This window comes from Momordica charantia, assembly GCF_013281855.1.
Source record: "Momordica charantia cultivar OHB3-1 chromosome 5 unlocalized genomic scaffold, Mcharantia_2.0 BLBB01000005.1, whole genome shotgun sequence".
NCBI lineage: Eukaryota > Viridiplantae > Streptophyta > Magnoliopsida > Cucurbitales > Cucurbitaceae > Momordica > Momordica charantia.
Genome location: NW_028275163.1, coordinates 5,400,077 through 5,423,700, shown reverse-complemented (window position 1 = coordinate 5,423,700; position 23,624 = coordinate 5,400,077). Strand labels below are relative to the sequence as shown.

The following is a 23,624-nucleotide window of genomic DNA, read 5'->3' as shown; positions in this document are numbered from 1 at the left end:
GGACGGAGCATTGGTCAACCCGAACCGCATGACCAAGAATTCATAATGCCCCTCATGGATTCGAAAGGCAGTTTTATGTTTTATCTTCCGTGGCCATTCTAATCTGGTGATATCCAGATTTCAAGTCAATTTTCGAATAGATGGTTGATCCATGTAGCTCGTCCAATAATTCTTTTGTCCAGAATAGTTGCATTATTCAAGGTGCGATAGTCCACACAAAATCGCCAACTACCGTTTCTTCACTAAGATTAACAGACTTGAGAAAGTGCTCACACTCGGCCGTATAACACCGGTTGCTAACAAGTCACTAATGAGCTTCTCAATCTCAGTTTTCTGAATGTGAAAGAACCTGTACGGCCTTACATTCACGGGTTGTTGTCCCTCCTTCAAAGGAATTATGTGATCAACTGTTCGGTGTGGAGGTAATTCCATGGGGTCCTGAAATAAATCGGAGTACTCCATCAATAGCTCCTGGACCTTCGGGCGAAATGTTTTAGCGACAGTCTCCTCCCCCGAATTAGCCGCATTCAGAGTCCTCAATTCCACTAAGAACCCCTTGATCTTATGGTTCCCACTTTTTTGTCGATTGGTTCAAGGATACTTCAAATCGAGCCAAAGTTGGGTCCCCTTTGGTGATAATTCGCTTCCCCCTCGACAGAAATTCAGGGTTAAAGCGGGCCAATCAGCTTCCATTTTTCCCATAAGTTGCAACCACTGCATCCTGAGGACGACATTAAGGGTTCCCAAATCCAAAGGAAGGAAATCTTCCTTGATAGTAAGTTCAGTCAAAGAAAGGACCACTCCTCGACATATACCTTTGCCCTTGGCTGCAATGCCGGATCCCATAATCACGTCATAATGCACTGTCTCTGTCATCGGCAACTTCAATACATTAGCTAAAGACCGTGAAATGAAATTGTGGGATACAATCGATCAAGACCACCACGTCTCGTCTCTGAATGGTTCCCCTCACCTTGATAGTTCCTGGTGTCGAGAACCCGATGATCGTGTTGAGTTGGCACTCTGCCATGCCACTCGTTTCCATCAGATTACTATTCATGGCCGCTGTCTCTACTGGATCATCCTCCATTTCCATTAACTCGTCGTTGTGGACTACATTCACCTGCAATTCACGATTCTTACACCGATGACCCACAGAGAATTTCTCCTCACAGCGGAAACAAAACCCCCTTTCCCTTCGTTTTTTATACTCTGCCTCAGTGAGTTTTTTTATGCCTGCGCAAGAATAGTAGTTTTACTGCAATAGTAACGGTGTGAGTCGGGATTACCTCGTGGATTTTGGTTGAAGACGGCTTATTCGGATGCCTGAGTTATGTGCTCTTGAAACGGGGAGGTTCTCAGCCTCTTGGACCGCCGTACTCACATCGCCAATCAACTGGGCCATCCGAATCATCTGATCCAGCCCATTGGGGTCAAGAGCTAAAATTTCGGCCCGAACCACAGAGGTCCAAATCGTTGAGGAAAGCACTTTCCAAAACCACATCCGTCAACTGCAGCAAAGCAGTCGCCAGCACCTCAAACTTCTACCGATATTCAGCAAACGTGCCTTCCTGTTTGCTGGAGAGAAGTTGAGCACGATGTCGACCTTCCTTCGACAATCGGAATCGGATTCTCAGCCGTGATTTGAGATCGTTCCAATCCTCGAACTTATCTCGATTATCAGTATATCTGTACCAAGCCAGTACGATATCATCGAAACTAATCATAGCCACTGCCACCTTTTCCGCGTCCGTCAACTTCTGAATCTTGAAATATTGTTCAACCCAGAAGAGCCACGACTCCAAATCCATTCCGGCGAACACCAGCATTTCACCCTTCTTAAATCGATTGCGATCGTTAAAATGATCGCCCAGTCCTACCGCAACAACTTCCTGTTCTAGTCCCTTCCCTTTCTGAACAGATAATTCTCCAATAACCGACGAAGATGGCTGTGAAGTTCTGCCGATTATCTCCACCATGAACGCCTTCAGCGTGGCATGAATACTTTCACTCAATTTTTGTTCGTCGAGCTTCTGATGCAACAACGTGATTTCAGCCTTCACGCCGGCGATCTCTTTTTCAGTCGCTTCACACCTGGTTTCCAATTCCGTAACCGTCATCCTGGATTACTCTTCCCGGCACTGGACTGCTCCGATACCAAGTTGTGAGGTATCCCTCACTAGGAAACTTTACTGTTCGATTGAAAACAAAGAGAGCTCGTAGGTTATTGCAATGCTAACCCACCTATTCGAGAGGGTGGGGAATCTCTCCTACTATGCTCTAAGCACTGAATTCTAGACATCCCTTCCTAACTAATCCTCCTCCCTATTTATTCACATGGTTAGGCCTACATCTTCTCTCCCCTAACTGTTACAAACCTAATTCCCCTTTTTACCCTTCATGCCCCGAGTCCTCAAATCTAGCCTTCCATATGTTTTTTTTTTTTTTTGAACAGGAAACGAACTTTTCATTGATAAATGAAAAGGAACATAAAATGTTCAAGGATACAAACTCCAAAGGAGTGAGAAAGATAAAACATAAAGTTGAAAGAAAATAAATAAAATTACAAAGGAGAGCTAAAAGCATCCCAATTAGAATCAATCATGCTAGGTGAGTAATTGACAAAAAGATTGGAAAGAGCACACCATTGAGAAGCTTTGAATTTGGCAATGTGAAAACATTCCAACGGATGCCTTTTTAACCCTTCGAAGGTCCTTTGATTGCGCTCGAACCATAATTCATAAATAAGGGCTTTAAGACCGTTGACCCAAAGTAATGTAGCTTTAGGATTCATGTGTAGACCAAACAGCAACTGAAAAACCAAGTTCGAGACTGACTTGTCCATAACCCAAGGTAGATTGAAGATACCAAAAAAGGCAGACCAACAGGTTGCTGCAAATGGGCAGAAAAAGAAAGTGTGCAGCTGATTTTCGCTTGAGTTTACACAAAAAACACAAGCAGATGGCTGGAGAAACATATATGGTATCTTTTTCTGCATAATTTCAGCTGTATTGACCTTGCCAAACATAAGAATCCATGTAAGGACATTAACCTTCTTGGGGCTACCAGAATTCCAAAGCTTTGAGCAAAAATCTCGTGGTAATGCAGCAAAGGGAGCCTTAGAGTTACATAAGGAGCTGACAGAAAACTCTAGCAAAGGGAGCCTTCCATATGTTATTCCTTTAGTTGCCTCAGCATAATACTTTAATGCTTCTAAAATTTGGTACCATGATCCTTATCAACATCCAGGTATGGCCTTTTGTTTTTTAAGATCTCTTTCACCTGACTTTCCGTATTTCAAACTAAAAAGCTCTTCAGCATGTTCCAAAAATCTAACCAACCCTTTTGTTAGAGTTTTCTAGAACAATGATTGCTCTTCTCCCCCAATCATAGGCCAAACAGACCATTCCTGATTTTTTTTTTTAGCTTACGAATGCGGTTTGTACCATATGCACCTCTAAATTGATAGGAAAAAAGGATAAAGCACCGGAATTTGAACCAACTCAACCATGTGATTTTCAAACCATAATAATTGAGTAGGATGAAGGGGTAACGGCATTTTCCGATTCACATCCTCTAACATAAAACACTCATTAACAGCCCAAATGCAAAAGAACATGCTATCGATTCGGCAACTATTAATTTCCATCCTTATCTTTGCAATGATATCAAACAAATCTGACTTTGAAGATGAATTAAGAACCTAAGCAATCCAGACTTCAATGGAAGGGAGAGGAGAGTGAAGAGAGCATACCTACCTCGACAACCCTGGTAAAAACATAAATAAGACTTTCCCTTTTGGTGTGTTTTGTGTAGAAAGAATAGAGAAGATGCTGCTCATCTCTTTTCTTTCTGCCCTTTTGTAGCAGCCTGTTGGTGGGACTTGTTCAACACTTTCAATCTCAGCTGGGTGTTTCCTAACAAGGCTCATATGCTTTTGTTCAACTCATTTTGTGAATTGATTTCAAGGGTCAGGCTAAAATCCGTTGGTCAAGTGCAGTGCTGGCTTTGTTATGGAGAGTGCGGCATGAAAGAAACACTAAAATATTTCAAGATGGCGCATCGGATAGAGACACCTTTTGGATTCTTGTCAAAATCTTTGCTTCCTCTTGGTCCTCTTTGTGCTCTCCTTTTTTTGTACTCTCTCTTTGATAATGAAAGTTTTTCATTTTTTATAAAAACATATATAAAATAATAATAATAAATTAAAATAAAAAATAAAAAGAAAGATAATATGTCAAAATATGCACACATATATTATTTATAGAAAAATTAAATTAACGTGCCCTCAATGTGTCGTGTCCTATTTTTTTGGAAATTGGCGTGTCATCGTGTCCATGTATATGCTTCTTAGATCAAAGTATATTCAACAAATAATCTAGATTAGTTAATAAAAGAATAAATAAACCTATTTGTCATTAAAAACTAAAATAGACTAAAACAACAAAAGAAACTACAAATTCAGAAACCACTTGAGCCTCCTAGGGGCAGTCTGATTGACAAGGGCTTGGAGTCTCTTGGTCATATTGATTTAGAGGTCTCAAGTTTGAACCTTTCAGTGAACTTAATACCAAAAACGTTTGATGTCTCCCCGGTCCAAGCCTTGAGGCAGGCGCAGGTGCCCCTTGGAATAGGAGAGCAAAAGCTCCAACTCCCAATTATCAAAAATATATAATATATCAGAAACCACTTGACAAACATCTGGTGATAATATTGTCTACCTTTAATGTTATGGTACCAACAAAGCCAGCTTTGACGGTAACGGGAAGTCTAAGTGAATTGAGTGCCTCTGTCTTCAACTTCAAATCTTTGAGGACAACATCACCTATAAAAGATTAAAGGAACACTTCAAATAGCATCTTCATGGCATCCAAGCATGTTTAGAGGCATAATTCAGCGACCAAAAGATGTATTATCAAACGAGGTGATACAAAAATAGCATAATAATTAGTGGCTCATTTCAAATTTACAAGAATAATGCCTTCGGTTTGCCCCTTAACTGTTGCAGCAAATAAAGATCATAATCACCACTTTTTTCTATGTTCTTTTGCTATGGGTTGCTGGTCCTCTTTATTCCACATTTTCAACATTAGGTGGGTTTTCAATAATGATTCAAACTTCAAAGAGTAATTTTCTTCGGGTTTTCTATGGTCCTGGATTTTCCCCGAATGAGCAATTGTTATGGATTAATGGATTTTGAAATTATGGGTTGAGCACCATCAAATAATTTTCAGAACAAATTTGTCAGGAAGAACAATTTGATCTAGCCAAGTTCAAGAATTCTCAACATGTTCTCTTTCTAAATCTTTTATAACTATTCTTGCATTGAAATTTGTATTAATTGGGATGCCTACATATCTCATTTTCAGCATATTTTTCTTTTCATTTCCCTTTCACTCTTAGGAAGTTTTACCCTTTGAACTTGTTTGTTTATTTTCATTAATCAATGAAAAGTTTGTTTCTCATTCAAAAAAATTTTTTAAAAAATAACAAAATCTGCAAATAGAAAACAAGTCACAGCATTTCATGTGTCACATCTAAAAAACCACACAATATGTTATTTTTGTAAAAATATAAGTGTGCTTATATACTTTAACGTACAATATTCTATCATGTAAACGAGTAAAACTTCTGATTAGCAATAAGATATTTTGCAAATCATAATATGAACTTTCAGATCATTAATCAACTAACAAATAATAGATACTCAGGCTTTACAAAACCAAACATGCTAGTAAGCGAACAATTCGTAAACAAACCTTTCCAGACACTTATTCTTAAAGCCTCTAACGAGAGTCCTTGGACATATTCCCCCAAATATCTTCTAAGCAAATGCAAAACCTACAAAGATGTATCATGACAACTAAGCATCAGAACATCACAATATGATCACATATCTGTATCACTAGTGAGATTTAAAACAATTTTGGTAGCAGGCATATTAATTATAAAAACTGTCAGTGACTCGGTAGCTAGAACAAATAGCTTAGATCGTACCACAACAAAAATAGACAATAAAAGACAAGCATTACATAGTTGATGTATAGTGGCAGGTTTACTAACTAAGAGAATACAATGAATTTGTTAAGGATCCCCATGAATATTAATAGAATTGAACGACCTTAGCCTTTCACCCAAAGAAAAACCATACGACCCAATTGTTTATTAGTTAACCTTTCTTTTTTCCCAGGCATCTTATCCTCACGGGCATTACGACACGTCCTACCACGTCCACTAAGTTGAGAGGCAGAGCTGACTTCCTTCTTGACTATAATCATAAAACAGAAAGCGACTATGTCGGTTCCAAACTCCAAGACCGACCCAAAACGTTGAATATCGCTATGCAATACTAGAGAAAGACCATTGGCATCAAGTGTGAAACTACAGCAATCCAGAGAACTCTTGGAGCATCAATATGATCGTGATCACAGACAAGTAATCAACTACATAATTAAACACGCGTAAAGAGATCAAACTGTATGCATTCAATATTGAACTTTCCAAAATTTATATATAAGTCGCAAAAAAGAGATGAAACAGTTAATGTTCAACATTGAACTCCGCAAATCCGATAAAAAGCCTTACGTGAGCTTCGAACATGATGGAAATGGGAATAATCCTTATTGCAACGAGTTTCTTCGGCTCTGAATCCCCAATTAGGCAACGTGCAGGCGATGATTGACGCCAAAAGAGAAGAGAGCCATTGAATGGTGCTAGATTTAGAGAGATAGTACGAACAAAAAAACCTATGCCCTTGTAACTTTCACCCGCGAACAGAGAGAGCAGAATAAGCGGGCGGTTTCTTTCGAGAACTAGACTATTGTGAAATTAAGGACAGTTCTCGAGCTTTATAGTTGCCGGTCAAACTCGACCGTGGCCATCGATCGGCTCAAGCGGTTGCCCATTTCCGACCGTCAGATATTACTTATCCTTCTCTTTCTCTCGCCTGCAAAAAATTCTTCATTTTCCCTTATTGAGTTTTACTTTTACTTATTATTACCCGATATTTATGAGAGCTCGTGAGACATTTTCTTGGAAGGGTAAATTTGGTAAATTGTCGTTTCGGTTTTCTTATTTCTCTGTTTTTTTTAAGTATAATATGCTGGGAGGAGATTCCAACTCACTATCTGGAGATATATGTCACTGCTGAACATTTCTTTTGGCCTCTATTTTATTATTCTACACTTTAGTGACTCGAAGATATGAATTAAAAAATAAATAAATAAACTTCCAAGTTAGATATTTCATGACAACGTGATCATAGCTCATAGTATTATGTATTTGTTTCTGTTTAATTTTTCTTCAACAGTTTTTTTCTTTTCTTATCAATAGAGGATTGAATTTTTGACTTACAATGCATGAGTAAATACCTTAATCATTTATCTAAGTTTATGTGGGCAACTATTACGTCTAAATGTTAAAGTGTCCTGAAAATATATGATATATGTCTTAACTAATTTATACATATTCAGCAATTTTAGTTACATTGTCAACACAAGTTTAGTCTTAAGACATATTGCTCCATCTCTTGAGATATGAGTTTCAACTCCCACTTTCATAACTATTTATTTTGGTCGAAGATATATTAACGGTAAGTTTATAATATACTTGAAAAACTTCGAAAATTATGATACTTTTTAAAAATATATATTAAATTTATGGTAGTAGTTAAATTTTATATATGTTTAAAATTCTTATACTCTAAAATAGGCTTATATACATTTTCTCTGCTGTCGACAGGTATGATTTCACAATCGATTAGATAGAATTTAAAATAACTGAAACGTAATTGAAAATAATTAAACTTGATAATCGTTTTATTTATGATAAATTACATTTTCTTTTTATTGAAAAAAATTATATATATTTGGTCCAAGTTTTCAAGTCGCATGATTTAAATTACAAATGCTTTATTAAATATCTAAATATCAAACATGAAAATGATAATGATCATAAGGTTACAAATACACAATTTTATTATATATTTAAATATCTTTAAACACATTAATGACCATATAAGGTTACAAATACACAATTTAATGATATATTTAAATATCTTTAAAAACATTATATATCTAAAAGGTTTGTTTGTTAAAATCATTATTTATTTTCTTGTTTTTTATTGACACCTTGTAGAAATGTAAAAGTTTGGTAATTATTTATTATTTATGTTTTTTGTTTCTTATTTTTAAGAAAAAATGTATAGAAATCCTCGAAACAACAAAATCAATTTTATGGCTTGTGGTTCTCGTTTCATTTTTTTTCTTTTGTAAACATAAATGAAAGCATTATTTCATCCTTATTGTCTCGTGGAATGTAAAATATATAACATAGAAGTTGAATATTTAGTTAAAGAAACAATTTTCGGAAAACATTAAATAATAAACGGTTATGAAATATGTTTCAATTTTTTTCAATAAAATAAAAATGACAAAAAATAATAAGATAAAGAATTGCCAAATACATTTATATTTTTATTTATTGAAAAAAAGAAAACAAGAACGACAAGGCAAAAAGATAAACAAAAAACAACACCACTATCGAGCGGTCCTAATATCCTGGTTGATATAATTATAATAAACCAAGTAAAGTAGTCATGGATCATGATTGATAAGTTTATTTAATTTATGCAAAAGTAGGCATTGATTTTATTTGATTTGCCCCTTTTGCCTCCTTGTTTATTCGAAAATGTTTGTTTTTTTCCCCAAACAATAAATCACCCCACAATGTATGGTGCAGGCCAATATTCATAATTTATGGTAAAAAAAAAACTCTATATTTAATAAAATATCCTCATTTTATTTGTTGGTTGGTTCACATGGAGTCTTTCCAACTTGGGAATATTGTTAGACCAAATACTAATAGATAAATATTTGGATATATTCATTTGCAATATATATATATATATAGATATATATATTTGGATATATTATTAAAAGAAAAGTAAATAATCGAATCACTTTTAATTATTTTGAATCATATGATGTATTTTGATTTCATATGGAGTATGATTGGATAACAAGTGATTTTAAAGTACCAAATTTGGTTAAATATTTGGTAACAAATAGAAATAACATTTGAAACAATAAGTAAAAGCGAGTATATCTATGCGGTAATTGTCATATATGTCCAATCAAGAGGTTGTGAATTCGATCCCTATCTCCATATGTTGTGCTTAAAATAATATTTGAAACAATAAAATAAAATTAATTTTATGATCTATATCCTTTTATAATCACTTTAAAGTTTATTACGCAAAAAACGACTTTAAATGATTGGTCATGAGTTCACTTTAGATTTATTTTACTGTAATCTGGCACTTGTAAAATCACTATTAGAAATAGAGAATGTTTGATCGTGAAATTGATCATCAATACACAATCCAATCTAATCCTCTAGGGAGAAATGGTTTCGTGTACCTTGTGTGGAGGTAGGGGTCCCTATTTATAGAGATTAACTCCTAACAGCCCTCCAATGACTTTACAGCTGCCCGAAAAATGCGACGTGTTGTCGAATAACATTTTCGTTGTCTTCATGTCCATAGGTACTCTTCAGGGTCGACTCATACCTATTGAAGGTTGGCCATAAGGTAATACATAGCTCGGCTCGACTTCCACTTACCGAGCTATTGAGTCTTGTATCAACCTGAAAGATGCGGTTGAGTCTTTTTATTGTTCTAAATACGATTGCATGTGATGTTGACACGTGACACGCAATAAATGGCCTCCAACTAAGTAACCAAACAAACTAATTATTAAAATCACTTGTAAGAAAATGTAACCAATTATAGAGTATTTTGATTAATGCAATTTTTATAAAAAGTGTTTTAAGAAAAAATATTTGCTTAAAAAGTGTTTAAATGAGAAGGTATACGAAACTCAACCATACCTACATTAAGATTCATGAATAGATTATTTTGAATCAAACTTACACTATCAAGGAATTGACCGTTATGAATAAAATACAAAGACCAACACATATTTTAACAAAAAAATATGTCAAATCTCCAATCAACCTAAAAGCCTAAGTTCATGAACTACAACAAATTTAATATTTAAGTTCATGAACTACAACAAATTTAATATTTTGCTCCGAAAAAATAAGTGGGCTATTTCTTTGAAATCATGTTCAATTTCATACGTTACAATACAACTCTACCTTCTGTTAGAAAAATGAAACAGAACTAACAGAGATTTCCCTTGTCTCAAAACGTCATCATTCTTTATCATAATCCCAATAGATTTCAAATATTTTCATAAAACAACCCGATCCTAATCAAATAAACACTAATCACAGCAATTGGGTTCAAACTGCTTCTGCAGCTTTTCCCAAAGGCATAAAACCAATCTTGGGCTTTGATAATGGGCCAGAACGTAATTGGATTCACAGCCAGAGTTGTAAAACCTTTCTTCATTGATGTACTGTACCTCTTTCCCGCTTCTGCTGAATTGCTCAATCCATATGCCCATTGCAACATCTTCAAGCTTAAAAAGCTGAACACAGAGAAATATGGTTCCAAATAAGACACAAGACATAAGAAGAGCCATTATGCTTTTGCAGTTTATAGGAAAAGCTAGCTAGGTGAATGCTTGTATTTTACCTTGAGGACTCTAGTCTGGTGGCCTTGGATGATGAATTTTGCGATGTCTCGTGATATGACATATCCGGGACCATGTGCCCAAGGAGGGTATGTTGCATTTGGCCATTCCTACGTGATAATAACATGTATAAAAGATTGAATCTATTTTAACTCATCAGATTAAACTTTGGAGGGTATTACTAGTTTGATATGGTACGAGAGAAAGTCGTTCAATATTCACATCCATGCAATGTCAATTTTCTCCAATAATTCGACTTGTGAACCCACTTTCGAGTTTAGCGGTAATTGTACATCATAAAGAACAACATCCAACTTAACTTATGAGCCTAAACGTTTGGGTAACATGATATGAGAGAGCCAAAAGTCCTATTTTCAAATCCTCTGCAGTTTCATTTTCTGTCAATTTTTTTTTAACTGAAAATCTAAGCTTTCCTCAAGATAAATGAAATAAAAATAGGAGGACATACAAAAAGAACTGCCCAACAAAAATAATCAAACTAGAAAAGCGGGCCAACCTAAGGAGTAATTACAAAATACTTTGGACACACAAGGCTAAAGAGAGATACTTTCTCTCAAAAGTATTAAGAGTTCACTTGTGGGCAGTTTTAACTGTGTACAAAAACAAAGCCAACAGAAAGCAAGAGTCGCTATCATAAGAAAAACATATCAAACCAATCCAAGATAAAGTTTTGAGTCTGATACCTCAGGACTGATATGCCACTTGCTGTCTTTATCTCTATGGGGTGATGAATCAAAGGAAATAAGACCATATAATAGGCCAGTAGCTGGCCTGCTCTTTAGTCCAGATAGGACTTCATCAATCCTAACAAATGCATCATCATCTGTCTTCATGATATATTTTGCAGGAAGAATCTTGCTCTGAAAATGTCAAGATAAAAAATTATAGACTGTAGATACTTTAAGTGCCACGTGGGGACGTAAAACGTCCATGAGAATGGTTTCAAATAACAAAACAAGTGAAAGGGTGGGTTATTATATGTATAGACATACCCCAAACATGCAAATTGCAATTGTTTTCAAAGTGATCAAGCTGTAATAATCAACAAAAGGCATCAACTGAATATCACCATAAGCTTCCACTTCTCTCCACAGCTCCAAATTGACTTGTGCGTTTTTATCCTGCAGCAGCAAGTTATCCAGTAACAAGAGAATAAGCAGAAAATGGTAGAAATTGAGTACAGCATTAACTGCTTGAACCAATGTCTAATCGGAGGTATGACAGTAAATTACTATAACAAATACACTAGTAACATTTTTTTACTCTGGTCCTTTTGCCATCGTTATTCGGTCTCTTTGTAAGAACTGATCACGATTTCGAAGTTGAAAGTTGAAACATCCCAATCCTAGATTGTTCACAACAGAGCAGCAGTAGCAGTCTCCAATACTAAGCTGCTTATCCATGGCAGAAATTGGCATGGAAGAAAATCGCTAAAGAGAACACATATTATTTTTACCCTTTTTTAGTCATCAAATAAAATATGAGGAAAAGTAGATGACTCCAAAGATTATAGACAAGAAAATGATAGGGAAAAAAGAACTACAGCCTCAATACAACTATACAAGCAAAGCAACAAGTTCATAGGAGAATTTGAAAATTGTAGGGTCAAATTAAACCAATATATGATAAGAATCTGCAGATCGCAATTTTCACTTACAAAGCCTATGAAAAATCGGACTGCTATGTCACCAGTACGTACAGCCTCATATTGCATCCAAGTCCTTCTCAAGGCCATACGACGCTTAAAATTATTTCCAGTAGAAAAAACCCCAACCAACATTAGAAGTCTTCTCTTGGAGATAGGGGGAGCTCCAAGGTGCTCAGAATTAACAATAAACTCGTGATCCTCAGAAACTGGTAAGCCTTTAGCCAAGGAAGAGAGAAGATCCAAACCACCGGTTACCTTGACTTGATTAACAGTCCATGGTTCAAGTTTCTGCAGAATTTCCATGTAGCATTCCATTAGTTCAACTCAAAATGAAAACATACATATCAGTACCATTAGTTCACTATAATATGTTTAAGAAAATGAGTGCTCAATTCATACCTTACCTCCCTATATTCAAATGAGGTTTCATGTCTTCCATTGACAGTCATATGGAATCCCTCCAAACCAATCCACAATGTTGCAGTGAACAGATTGCCCTCGATGAATGGAAAATTGACACTTTCATGGGCTTGCCCTCTAGAAATATTTGTCAGGGGATCACCACCATCGTGATGCATACTGATATTTTCTGCTCCAATGCTTCTGAGAACACGCTCATTACAAAGAACAAGTCCATCAACTGCCATATTTATTTCCAAAATATATTAGCAACCAGAGGATCTGTCAGTGAATTTCATCTGTAAGCTGAAAAAGATACAGCAGAATGTATTTAAGATCCATAGATCAACAAGGGATGAAGTGTTATACCAACTCCATGCAAATACATCAATTAAAACTCAAAAAGAATTTCTTAACTTGCTCATTTTCTGCATCCTATCAACTAACAAGCATGATTCTAATGTATCATATGCAGAAATGCAGAAACTGATAGGCAATGTAGACTTGGGTATATTCAGTTGGTACGAAATATTACATTAATTTGGCTTCTTCACCTACACATAAGATATGTCAATCTTGGCCGGTAAGAGCATTTCAAATGGTCAACTCAAGTCAATGAGCATTTGGGGGCTAACATACATATCATATGAATATACCTTTGTGAGAGCTTGCAGCCAGATGGGTTGGACATCTCTCCTCTTTGCCCCACTTAAGTTCATTGGTCCATGTACTTTGAACTATAAATGATTCCTCAGCCATATTGTCACCAGGAAAACTGACACTGTAATGCAAGATAATAGGAGGATTTGGCTCTCTGGAAGCCCGAGAGCCCAACAATTCAATCTGGAAGCCCCCTTGCTGTCCATTAGGTATGCCAACAAGGGTAATAGAAGAATCCTCAACTAAACCACAAGGAATCTCAAGAATGACTCCCCCAGTCGGTGCAATTTCGTCAGGTGAGCTTACAGAGGAAGGGCATATTTCATCCTTTGAGTTGTTGGTATTGCCAACTTTTATGGTCTTTTCTGCCTTAATAGTTGACAATAGATCATTCCATGCTATGGAAGCCTCTTTGACCCCTTCTACCGTTCCAGGCAAAGCATCAGACCTCGACAGCAGGGGATGCATATGAGACCATAGAAGTAAGGCCTCTGTCTCTCGCTTAGTAATATTATCTGGAGCAGTTAGATTACTGAGTCCATCAACATGTATAAGATGAGGCCGCTGTGATGCTTTCACTACAGTTTCCAAAGAGTCACTGTTTCTACTATGAGGATCCTTGGTCGGATGGTTTCTGAAAAAATCATATGCCGATTGCCTTTTAGGGTGGACATTCATAAGGCCATAACGCAGAGCCAAGATTGTGGCGAGTGCTAGTATGAACGTTCCTCCATACCACCTCTTCATTTATTTTTCCTCTATATTTATTTATAGCCACCACCACTTCATTATAAGCAGCTAAATCTCAATGAGACGATATTTATAGCAACTCCACTACGAAGAACAAGAGAACGTATGGCTCAGCATTCACATTATGCTTCAAATGATACATATTTATATGCGTTTCAAATCAATGGAGCAATAAATATCTCAGGTCATCAAAATTCTAGACTAGCTCTACGAAAAAAGAAATGTTTTGATCAGCATGGGCCGCATGGCAAATTCCCACATGAAAAGAAACTCATATGCTGTCCAGATCTTCTTTGTCTCCAAGTTATTTTGAACTAAATAACAGATAAACCTAAATATTGCACCGGATTTATACTCAAAGCTAAAGAAAAACTACGATATAAGATCTCCTTTTGGTCTATTGATATCAATTAGTTAAAGCTACCAAGCAATGGACAAAAAAACTCGAACTGAGCAACGGCAGCTCTTAACTCACATGCATATAACCATGGCTTGTAAAATCCAATTTCAAAGAGAAGCACGTAGAACTTACAGCTAGTTCAATCGAAGAAACACTGAGGATCTTAACTACGAATCGAAATGCATACAAGAAATGAACTAAAGCTAAACTGAATCCAAGTATCTAAACAAGTAAACATCATATATCAAGAAAAACAAAAATTAAAGCAACTTAAGGTAAGAATCTACTTCAAGAAACGCTGTCGGGCCCCGGCAATCAATTAACAGAGCGGAAGCACAGCTACGGAGATCTGCTCGCCTCGAGCTTCCGGCGTGAGGATTCAAAAGGTAGATGGTCTATGCAATGTGCATCGGCCGTTCGAATGGTATACTTTATTTGAGCTCAAATTCTGAAGAACAATGGAGGAAATGAAAGATACCGGTGGTCGGAAGTTGACATTTTCCGGCGGTTGGTTGGTCGGAAGTTGGGAAAGAGGCAGAGGCTATCATTAATGAGACTGAGACCATTTGTTGACAAAACGGCGGACGTGTGCTGCGTTTTATGTGGTCATTTTATTTACTTAGCGTCATAAATATAATAATAATATAACTGATGCGGAAAAAAGATGAAATAAGGGGCATTCCGAGAATTGAACTCGGGACCTCTCGCACCCTAAGCGAGAATCATACCACTAGACCAAATGCCCTTGTTGCTCAGAAGAACAAAGCTTTATAATAATAATGTAAAAGTTAAATAAATTAAGGGTATTTCATGAACATTTACATGTGCTTAGAATATTGTATGTGAGTGGTATATATGGTATATGTCAAATGTTTGTTGTATAGCTACTCAAGTGATGGGATTATGTGATGATATGAGCATAGCTTACCAATTGTTCCATTGCGGAAAAGGAGGAGTCATGTGGGATGGTGTCATGGAGGAGACTTGACGCGAAAGACTACTATGTCATTTATATTTTAAATTTTGTATTAACTAATATGAAGTTTGGATTTCATTTTATTAGTTATTTGTTTGGTGGAATAGTTGATGTAATAGTTGATTAATTGTTAAGTTTTATTTTTTTATTTTAAAACTTTTATAAGTACGGTTGATGCATAGATTTGGATTACTTGAATTGTCAAATTTGTACCAATCTAAAAAGAATGGATGACTTGCAAAACAAACAGAATAATTTTGTTTTAATTTATATACTTTTGAAATGTTTATTGTGATAATTTTGTTTCATTTATTTTTATTTTTATAATATTTCTTCTAAACTTCACTCACTAGATTTAAAATAATCATTTATCACGATGACATATTAAACGTATAGATACTAAAATGAAAAAGTTACAAATATACGATAAAAGTTGACTAAAGCAAAAGTTATATAATTAATTATTTATTTATTACTATTTTTTTAGCGGAGGAAAAGAATAAAATGAACTCAATTTGGCAAATTAATTGTAAACTTTTATTTTTTCCCTCAAAATTTTTTTATTAATCAAGTACAAATTTCCTAGAAATTGTAAACAACAGAAAACGAGAGACGAATTAAAGGAGCGTTGAGTTTTTTCTCCTCTTGTTCTTCGATTCATTATTAGCAGCTGAAGAGGGGCATACAATTAGTAGTGATGGAGGGAGGGAAACGCATTGTGAAGCACATATTGCTGGCAAAATTCAAAGATGAAATCACAGAAGATCAGATCGACAAACTCATCAAGGGCTATGCCAATCTCATCAATCTCATCGAACCTATGAAGGCTTTCCAGTGGTAATTTCGCTGTTCTCTACCCAATTTAGTTATGCTAATGCATATACGAGAAACCGCATTTTTCAATCTCTCAGTTTATAATCGAATTGAATTCCTGACGTGATTGTTAATTCATGCCATCAGTTGTTGAGTTTTGTTTTAATTAGCTTCTTCGATGTCTCAGATGGGGTCGTCTTAATTACGAAACCATAACGATTCTATATTAAGAGTTGTGGAGTAGTTTTGGATGGAAAAAGGACTGAGTTGAGGCTTTCGCATCGCCAATTTTAGGTCCAGTCGTCCAGATTCTAGATTCCCGAAACTGAAAACCAAATTATTCGAACGGACTAGCTTGTTTAATTAATATTTCTTTGTATAAGCGTGTTGAATTCGGGGCTTCTTAAGGCAATTTGAGGCTTAGCAATATTTTATACGAGGACTTCAACGGGTTTTAAAAATAGATTTAGTATATGAATTTTCTTAATATTCATAGGTTAATCTCAAAACCAATAGGTAATAATAGGAATAAGTATTCATAGAGATTAATTGAAAGCGATTGGTGACACCATTTTGTGTTAAGAGATTCTTTTACATATTGAATCCTATACTGACAGGTAATAATAGGAATAAGTATTCATAGAGATTAATTGAAAGCGATGGGCGACACCATTTTGTGTTAAAAGATTCTTTACATATTGAATCCTATACTGACAGAACTTTCGGAGTGCTAACTTCTTTTTTGCAGGATCCAGTTCTAATCTCCGAATGTTCTTGGAGATCGTATTGCTTTAATCGAATTTTTCGGTTAAAACACAAGAAACTTTTTGAACCTAGCCATGAAACTGGGGTAACTATGAAGCCTCAAAATGGGGCAGTACTATTGTTTCACCCAATGGTATACAAGAGATTTTTCCAATATGGTCCTGAAATTAGGGAAATTCCAGCGAAGTCAAGAAATTTTTAGAACTTTACTATTTCCGTTCCTCCTAGAGATGTAAAGTTAGCCAGTGCCATTCTCTTGATAGATACGTAAAGTGATGGAATTTTGTAGCAAGACAATCTTTTGCTTTAAAATGCTGCTATCAAATGACAATTGATAAAGAGAAGAGAAGCAGTGGACAAGTTGAAAGAGAAATGGGAGGAATGATAGATCTAATGCTGCTTAATGGCGATCCAGATCAAATATATTTTGAAATTATACCCTTTTCTTGATTAATACCAATTGGAGTGTTTTTAACCTCCTTTGGGTTTTGTAGCTCCCCTCCTCCTCTACCAGCTGATCTTTCTAGGAGTAAATTAGACATTGAGAGCCTTCTTGAGGAGAGGATCATGCAGGAGATGATATATTCAACTTCAACATGTGAAGTGAAGCTTTAACATTATCATTTATCAGAAAGTATTGAAGTTGGAATGTTGGACTAGATACAGATATGTGAACCTTATTAAAGATTCTATCCAAGTTAATTTAGTAGGACCAGGACTGAAGTATGTGGTCATCTTGACAACTCATCAATTGACCTCTGGAAAGCAAAGGAGATTATATACTCCAGGTGAGAGAGATGCTGCAGCATAGCTTACCCCTCAAGGTACCCCAACACCTTTTAACAACTTAAATGTTGGAGCTTGCACAAATTGACACAATTTATTAACCTCAAACATATTTGATATTATTTAGCTGAGTGATTACGACGGTGTAAGGTCCCGATGATTCTCGTAAACATTTGGCTGAATGACGATATTCTCGCTGCCAAGGAGAGAGTCAAATTTCTGCCAGAAGTCATTGGGTCTTATTCATGCGTTTGAGATAATACTTATAGAAAGTCTTGAATCATTCTCGTAGGGACCAGTATAAGCCTTTTGGACGTGTTGGACCATCCTTCACACCCTAATCATTTGGAAGATTTTATCGTGTTATTCTCAGTCAAAGGGTGAAGAATCTCAAGATGATTGTAGAAGAGCTTCTTGAACTGTTCTCTTACCTTAAAGATTGCTTTAAGAATCATTTTTCATTGGTTATCTTCAAGGACCACAAAAAGCGTTTTAAAGGCTGCCTCGGAAGATCCAAGATGTGTGAGTACATTATCCAAGGTTCTTGTGAATCATCTTGGGGTTTGTTTGTGGAATGGTTTTCGGAGCAATTTTATATTTTTTAGATAAAAATTCAGTGAAATATGTTTATATTATTGTTTTCTAAAAGTTGTTTTCCTATTGTTTTTATTTACTGTGTTTTCTCAAACATGGCTTTTTTTAAAAAAAAAAAAATTTATTTCTTCTTAGATAACAAATTTGTGAATGATGATTTCAATATCCATTAGGGTTTATGGTCAGTCAATCACCATTCTTGAAAATAATAATGATAACAGAAATTTAAAAACTATTTTTTGATAACTGTTATGCAAACAAGCCCCTGGTTTCTTGATCTTCAAGTTTTCTCGCATGTTATGCTCTTATTCTTTCTTGGTGGGAGAAGCTGGGTAAAAGCTCTCTGCTTCAATCATACTAGGTAATAGAGACTTATTTGTAAAAGGAAAATTTGAACGAGGGTATGGTTAGGCAGGAGGATGGTATGAATGGCCATGTATAAATTTTATAAATAGGAAATTCTTCTAATTTAGAACTGTCCGCATTCTCAGGCTTTACAGGCTTTATGGAATTGTTTTATGACAGAAGTTTTGGGATTTATGGGGCACAAAATAGAGATTGTTGCAATGGAAAACGATATTTCTGAATCCTTCTTTTCGAGACAAGGGCATAATCCTTTAGTGCGTGTGTGTCTGTTTTTTTTTTTTTGCCATTTTATGGGTATTTGGCAGGGGAGGAATGATAAAATTTTTAGAGGATTTAGAGGTCTTGAGAGAGATGTGGGATGTGGTAGGGGTAAGCATAGAAGACCGAAAAACCAATTAAAACCGACTGAACCAACATCTATCGGTCGGTTTGGTAAATACTTCGGTCGGAGTCGGAGTCGGTTTTACGTAGAGAAAAACCATATTCTAGTCGATCGGTTTGGTCAGAAAAGTGATTTTCTGACCGACCGACCAATTATATATTTAAAAAAGAAAAAAAGAGCAGTATGCAGTCTGCTGTGCTGTTCCTGCAACAACTTTGAAGGCCAACGGCCATAATGCCCGCGGGTTTTGAGGCACATTTTCTCTCTTTTTTCAATTTTATATTTTAATTTATCTTTCTTCTCTCATATCCTCTCACTCCTTTTTTTTCTCTTCTCTCCCCTCCATTATTTTCTTCTCTTCATCTGTCTCCTGTGTTTTTTTTCCCTTCTCACTTCCATCTCTCCCCTGCATTATTTTCTTCTTCAACTCAACGGCTGCTCTTTTCTTGTCTTCTCACTCCCCAGTTCTCACCCACCCTCATTGTTGACTCCTCCTTTCTTTCACAGCCCATGGCTGCTGCTCCTTGCATTTTTTTTTTAATTTTTAAGCGTCGATTTTCCGACAAAACCGATCAATCGGTCGGTCGGTACAGATATAGTTAAAAAACCGTCGGTTTCCAGATTTGGAAACCGACTAGGTCAGTTTTCGACATTGGGGTTGGTCAAAAACTGACCCCACCGATGCTCACCCCTAGGATGTGGTTATGTCCGTCTCTCATTTTGTAATTTCTTTTGGATAGTTGTCCTTTTCTGCACATTAAGATTTAGGACTCCTTTTGTGGGGCTGATTTTTTTGTTGTATGCATTTGTTTTTCTTTCATGTTTCTTAACCAAAGTTTGGTTTTTCATCACAAAACATATTATATATAATGCATTTCAGACAAAATTTTCATACTAATCACTTCGTCTTTTCCCCAAAATTTTGAGGATTTATGCCAATATGAGTTTAGCTTAGCAATAATTGGGATCTGTCTCTGATTAAGATGTCATGACATGAGTTCGAACCTTTCTACCCCACTTGTTATATTAAAAAAAACATTTTGAGATTTTATGGTAAGAAAAACGATTTGTTTCCATAACTGTAATACTTTCTTGAAATTCTACATACCTACTTACATTTTGTGTGGTAATGCTAGCTTTAAAGTCCATTTTTCTCAAATATGACAGTGGCAAGGATGTTAGCATTGAAAATCTACACCAAGGTTTCACTCACGTCTTTGAATCCACCTTCGAGAGTACACAGGGCATAGCAGAGTATATATCTCATCCAGCACATGTGGAATTTGCAAACTTGTTCCTTGCTTCCTTGGACAAGGTCATCGTTATCGACTACAAACCGACCTTAATTCACAGCTAATTTGGAGGCCAATATATGGTTTGCTCCTTTCATTTTGGCATTTGTATTATGCAGTGTAATAAGCTCATCTCCACTGTCTTGATGTAGTACTCGGAAGGGTTTTGTTTTATTTGTATTTACTCCTGTATACGCTCTGTTCTGCTGCTTTCTGATGCAAGCTGCAGATTGAGCTTAATTATGAACATGATGATACTGTTTGAGTTTCTAATGAACAAATCTCTGATGAGATCTCGTTCTTGGTGTTCTACTTTGTGTTTTTGCTGCCACATTTATTTTCCCTGCATTCATAGAAGCAAACTCAGCAGGCTTTCACGATTCAAATCGTTCAACATCATATTCCCTTTTAGTGTGTTATTCAAAACTCAAGGTATCAAAAGCACTAGAAAATTATTGTAATCACAGTGAAATGGGAGCTGAGAACAGCAAATTGTATTTGAAACACTTCGACCCCTTCTCTGAAGGGAGTGACAAGGAAAATAAACGACTTCGCCAAAGTCATTCCAAATCTTCTTTCGACGAAAACGAAAATATGGATTAAGAAAAAAAAATCGAAGAACGCCCGTTTAACTGCATCTATATATGAATTGGCTTGTCGTAGGTTGCCATGGCAGCTTCCTTCAGCGCCTCACTCATTGTGGGATGAGCATGGCAAACACGGGCTATATCCTCGCTCGAAGCATCATATTGTAAAGCTATGGCAGCCTCATGAATCAGCTCTCCAGCATTGGGAGCCATTATGTGCACTCCTAATATCTTGTCTGTTTCCTTTTCAGCCAATATTTTAACAAGACCTTCGGCGTTGTCAATTGCCTTGGCTCGACTGTTTGCCATGAATGGAAACTTCCCAACACGATAAGCAACCCCGAGCGCCTTCACCTGCTCCTCCGTCTTCCCAACAGAGGCTACCTCAGGATGCGTATATACAACCCCAGGGACCTTGTCATAGTCCACATGACCTGTCTTACCGGCTATAAACTCCACACAGGCAACACCATCTTCTTCAGCCTTATGAGCCAACATTGGCCCTGGAATTACATCCCCAATTGCAAAGACTCCAGGCACATTTGTAGCAAATCTTTCATTTACTAGAATCCGTCCTATCTTATCTGTTTCCACTCCTAACTTCTCAAGTCCAAGTCCGGAAGTGAAAGGACTTCTACCAGCAGACACAAGAACGACATCAGCCTCGAGAGTGGTCTGGTCCCCGCCGGCTGCTGGCTCAAGGGTCAGCTTTACACCATCTCCAGATGTGTCAACTCCTACCACCTTAGTTTTGAGCTTGAATTTCATTCCTTGCTTCTCTAGAGATCGTTGAAATTGCTTGCGGACTTCTGCATCCATGGTGGGGACAATATCAGAAGCAAACTCAACAACAGTTACCTCCGAGCCAATTCTTCCCCATACGGAACCCATCTCTAGCCCAATGTAGCCAGCGCCGATGACCACAAGCTTTTTGGGAATTTCAGACAAAGCTAAAGCTCCTGTAGATGAAACAATTCTCTTCTCATCAATGGAGATTCCAGGTAATGATTTGACATCAGAACCAGTGGCAATTATGATATTCTTTCCTTTCACAACTGTGTTTCCCCCGTCAACGGTGTCAACAGAAACTTCAGACGGGGAGATTAGCTTTCCATAGCCTTTGACATAGTTCACTTTATTCTTCTTAAACAAGCCTTCAATACCTCGTGTAAGATTAGCCACTGCTTTATCTTTCTGCGCCATCATGGCAGGCAAATCAACCTCAACTGAAGAAAACTTCACCCCATGGTTTGCAAATGCATGCTTGGCTTCATGATACATGTGGGAGGAATGAAGAAGTGCCTGAAATTATTCAAGTAAACCGCAGTCGATATGTTAGAGACTTCTAGTTACCGCTAATGATCTAAATATTGAATCGAGTCGTCAGAGGTGAGCAACATGAGTTAACATTAATGGGTAATCAACATTTATGCTATGCATAGACAATTATGGCTACCCAGATCAATCATATTTGATTCAGCTCAATTAATTTTAGAACACTAGAGATTCAATCATTTCTTTGTCCAAATTAAGGAAAAAGCTGCATCACGTTTCCTAGAGGGAAAATAGTCGATTATATTGCACTGCAGATGTTCAAAATCTGAAATCCAACCATAGCCGAAAAAACACTCACTTCTAACTAGATATATGAGATTTGCAGCAAACCAAAAATCATATTAGGGCATTTGACAAAACAGCCACGCAGAGACAGACCTGAACAGACAACAATAAGAAACCGCTCCAATACAAAATCTAAAGGAAACAGAAAATTTCAGCAAGAACCAACCGAGTCAGAGAATTTGATCACCGATACCACAAAGGATGAAGTTGATAAAGAAAACGCACCAAAAACCAAGCAACAAACGAAGAAATCTCAGAAAGTAAATCACCTTTGACGGGATGCAACCAACATTGAGACAGGTACCGCCGAGAGTCCCACGCTTCTCGATGCAGGTGGTCTTGAGCCCTAGCTGAGCCGCCTTGATGGCGGCGACATAGCCTCCGGGGCCGCCGCCGATGACGACGACATCATTCTCCTCAGATCCCGACGAAGCGAAGCCTCTAGAGAAGGTCAGCTTGAGAACATCCATGGAGGAAGAAGAATGGGACACATTTCTGGAGAAGAAGAAGGCCTTTCGTCTTGCGAAGCTCGACATAGCCATGGTTGATTGGGAACTCGATCGAAGCTCTCTCGTCTTCTGGGTCTAAAATGGAGGATCGAAATTGGCTTCCTGTTTTTCTCGCTTTCCCCCAACCCCTAAATAAAATAATAAAATTGGTCTCTGTTTGTTTTCCTACATTGGCTGCGTTACACTATTAGAATTCATTTTATTGAAGGAATCTTATGGGAAAAAAAGCCCTATCCTTTTTTTTTTTAATAAACTTCCATACTTGCTTTCGTTTTAATTAATATAATTTTGTCAATCGGTTAAAAACTTCGTATATCCAATCAGAGCGTGCATAACTCAACAATAATTGACATATATCTCCAATTAAAAAATTGAAAGTTAGATCCTCATTTTATATGACTAAATAGTTAGAAGTTTGAATCTTCTTCACTCTTCAGTATCATTGAATTTAAGAAAAA

At 36.6% G+C, this 23,624-nt stretch overlaps 4 protein-coding genes and 1 non-coding gene across 8 annotated transcripts in view; 1 reads left to right on the top strand and 4 right to left on the bottom strand.

Moving 5' to 3' along the window:
- Window positions 1-6,905, bottom strand: part of LOC111009309 (calcium-dependent lipid-binding family protein) — an 84,177-nt gene extending 77,272 nt beyond the window's left edge. The window contains exons 1-3 of one of the 3 annotated variants that reach the window (XM_088123960.1): window positions 6,586-6,905; window positions 5,760-5,841; window positions 4,722-4,825 (exon numbers count right to left, since the gene is read on the bottom strand). In XM_088123960.1, coding sequence (XP_087980086.1) covers window positions 4,722-4,825; window positions 5,760-5,841; window positions 6,586-6,600 — 201 coding nt within the window. In that variant the 5' untranslated portion in view covers window positions 6,601-6,905. The remainder of the gene's footprint in view (window positions 1-4,721; window positions 4,826-5,759; window positions 5,842-6,585) is intronic. The other 2 variants (XM_088123958.1, XM_088123959.1) reach the window with 2 other exon arrangements.
- A 3,172-nt stretch (window positions 6,906-10,077) lies between these two features.
- Window positions 10,078-15,071, bottom strand: LOC111009489 (Galactosyltransferase family protein). Of its 2 annotated transcripts, none has more exons than XM_022282581.2 (8): window positions 14,764-15,071; window positions 13,323-14,160; window positions 12,672-12,907; window positions 12,277-12,555; window positions 11,612-11,740; window positions 11,303-11,479; window positions 10,601-10,708; window positions 10,078-10,493 (listed from the first exon to the last, which is right to left on the bottom strand). In XM_022282581.2, the coding sequence occupies exons 2-8, from the start codon at window positions 14,071-14,073 to the stop codon at window positions 10,287-10,289; spliced, it is 1,887 nt and encodes a 628-aa protein (XP_022138273.1). In that variant the 5' UTR covers window positions 14,074-14,160; window positions 14,764-15,071; the 3' UTR covers window positions 10,078-10,286. The 2 variants fall into 2 exon arrangements, with proteins under 2 accessions (XP_022138273.1, XP_087979674.1); XM_088123548.1 differs by having other exon boundaries at window positions 13,323-13,960; window positions 14,764-15,070.
- A 78-nt stretch (window positions 15,072-15,149) lies between these two features.
- On the bottom strand, window positions 15,150-15,221 carry TRNAP-AGG (transfer RNA proline (anticodon AGG)). Its single transcript has one exon. It is a non-coding gene; the product is annotated as a tRNA-Pro (tRNA).
- Window positions 15,222-16,024: 803 nt separating this feature from the next.
- On the top strand, window positions 16,025-20,762 carry HS1 (heat stable protein 1). Its single transcript, XM_022282063.2, has 2 exons — window positions 16,025-16,289; window positions 20,326-20,762. The coding sequence occupies exons 1-2, from the start codon at window positions 16,150-16,152 to the stop codon at window positions 20,513-20,515; spliced, it is 330 nt and encodes a 109-aa protein (XP_022137755.1). The 5' UTR covers window positions 16,025-16,149; the 3' UTR covers window positions 20,516-20,762.
- Window positions 20,763-20,883: 121 nt separating this feature from the next.
- Window positions 20,884-23,341, bottom strand: LOC111009118 (leghemoglobin reductase). Its single transcript, XM_022282062.2, has 2 exons — window positions 22,927-23,341; window positions 20,884-22,339 (listed from the first exon to the last, which is right to left on the bottom strand). The coding sequence occupies exons 1-2, from the start codon at window positions 23,197-23,199 to the stop codon at window positions 21,089-21,091; spliced, it is 1,524 nt and encodes a 507-aa protein (XP_022137754.1). The 5' UTR covers window positions 23,200-23,341; the 3' UTR covers window positions 20,884-21,088.
- Window positions 23,342-23,624: the final 283 nt, after the last annotated feature.

Excerpts from the sequence above, each read along its gene's own strand:
- LOC111009489 (XM_022282581.2), bottom strand. The coding sequence starts at position 14,073 with ATGAAGAGGTGGTATGGAGGAACGTTCATACTAGCACTCGCCACAATC. Across the intron at positions 12,556-12,671 it reads CCTCATTTGAATATAGGGAG|AAACTTGAACCATGGACTGT; the intron begins GTAAGGTATGAA and ends GAAATTCTGCAG. Across the intron at positions 11,480-11,611 it reads TTGCAATTTGCATGTTTGGG|AGCAAGATTCTTCCTGCAAA; the intron begins GTATGTCTATAC and ends TGACATTTTCAG.
- HS1 (XM_022282063.2), top strand. The coding sequence starts at position 16,150 with ATGGAGGGAGGGAAACGCATTGTGAAGCACATATTGCTGGCAAAATTC. Across the intron at positions 16,290-20,325 it reads CCTATGAAGGCTTTCCAGTG|TGGCAAGGATGTTAGCATTG; the intron begins GTAATTTCGCTG and ends CAAATATGACAG.
- LOC111009118 (XM_022282062.2), bottom strand. The coding sequence starts at position 23,199 with ATGGCTATGTCGAGCTTCGCAAGACGAAAGGCCTTCTTCTTCTCCAGA. Across the intron at positions 22,340-22,926 it reads TTGGTTGCATCCCGTCAAAG|GCACTTCTTCATTCCTCCCA; the intron begins GTGATTTACTTT and ends GAATAATTTCAG.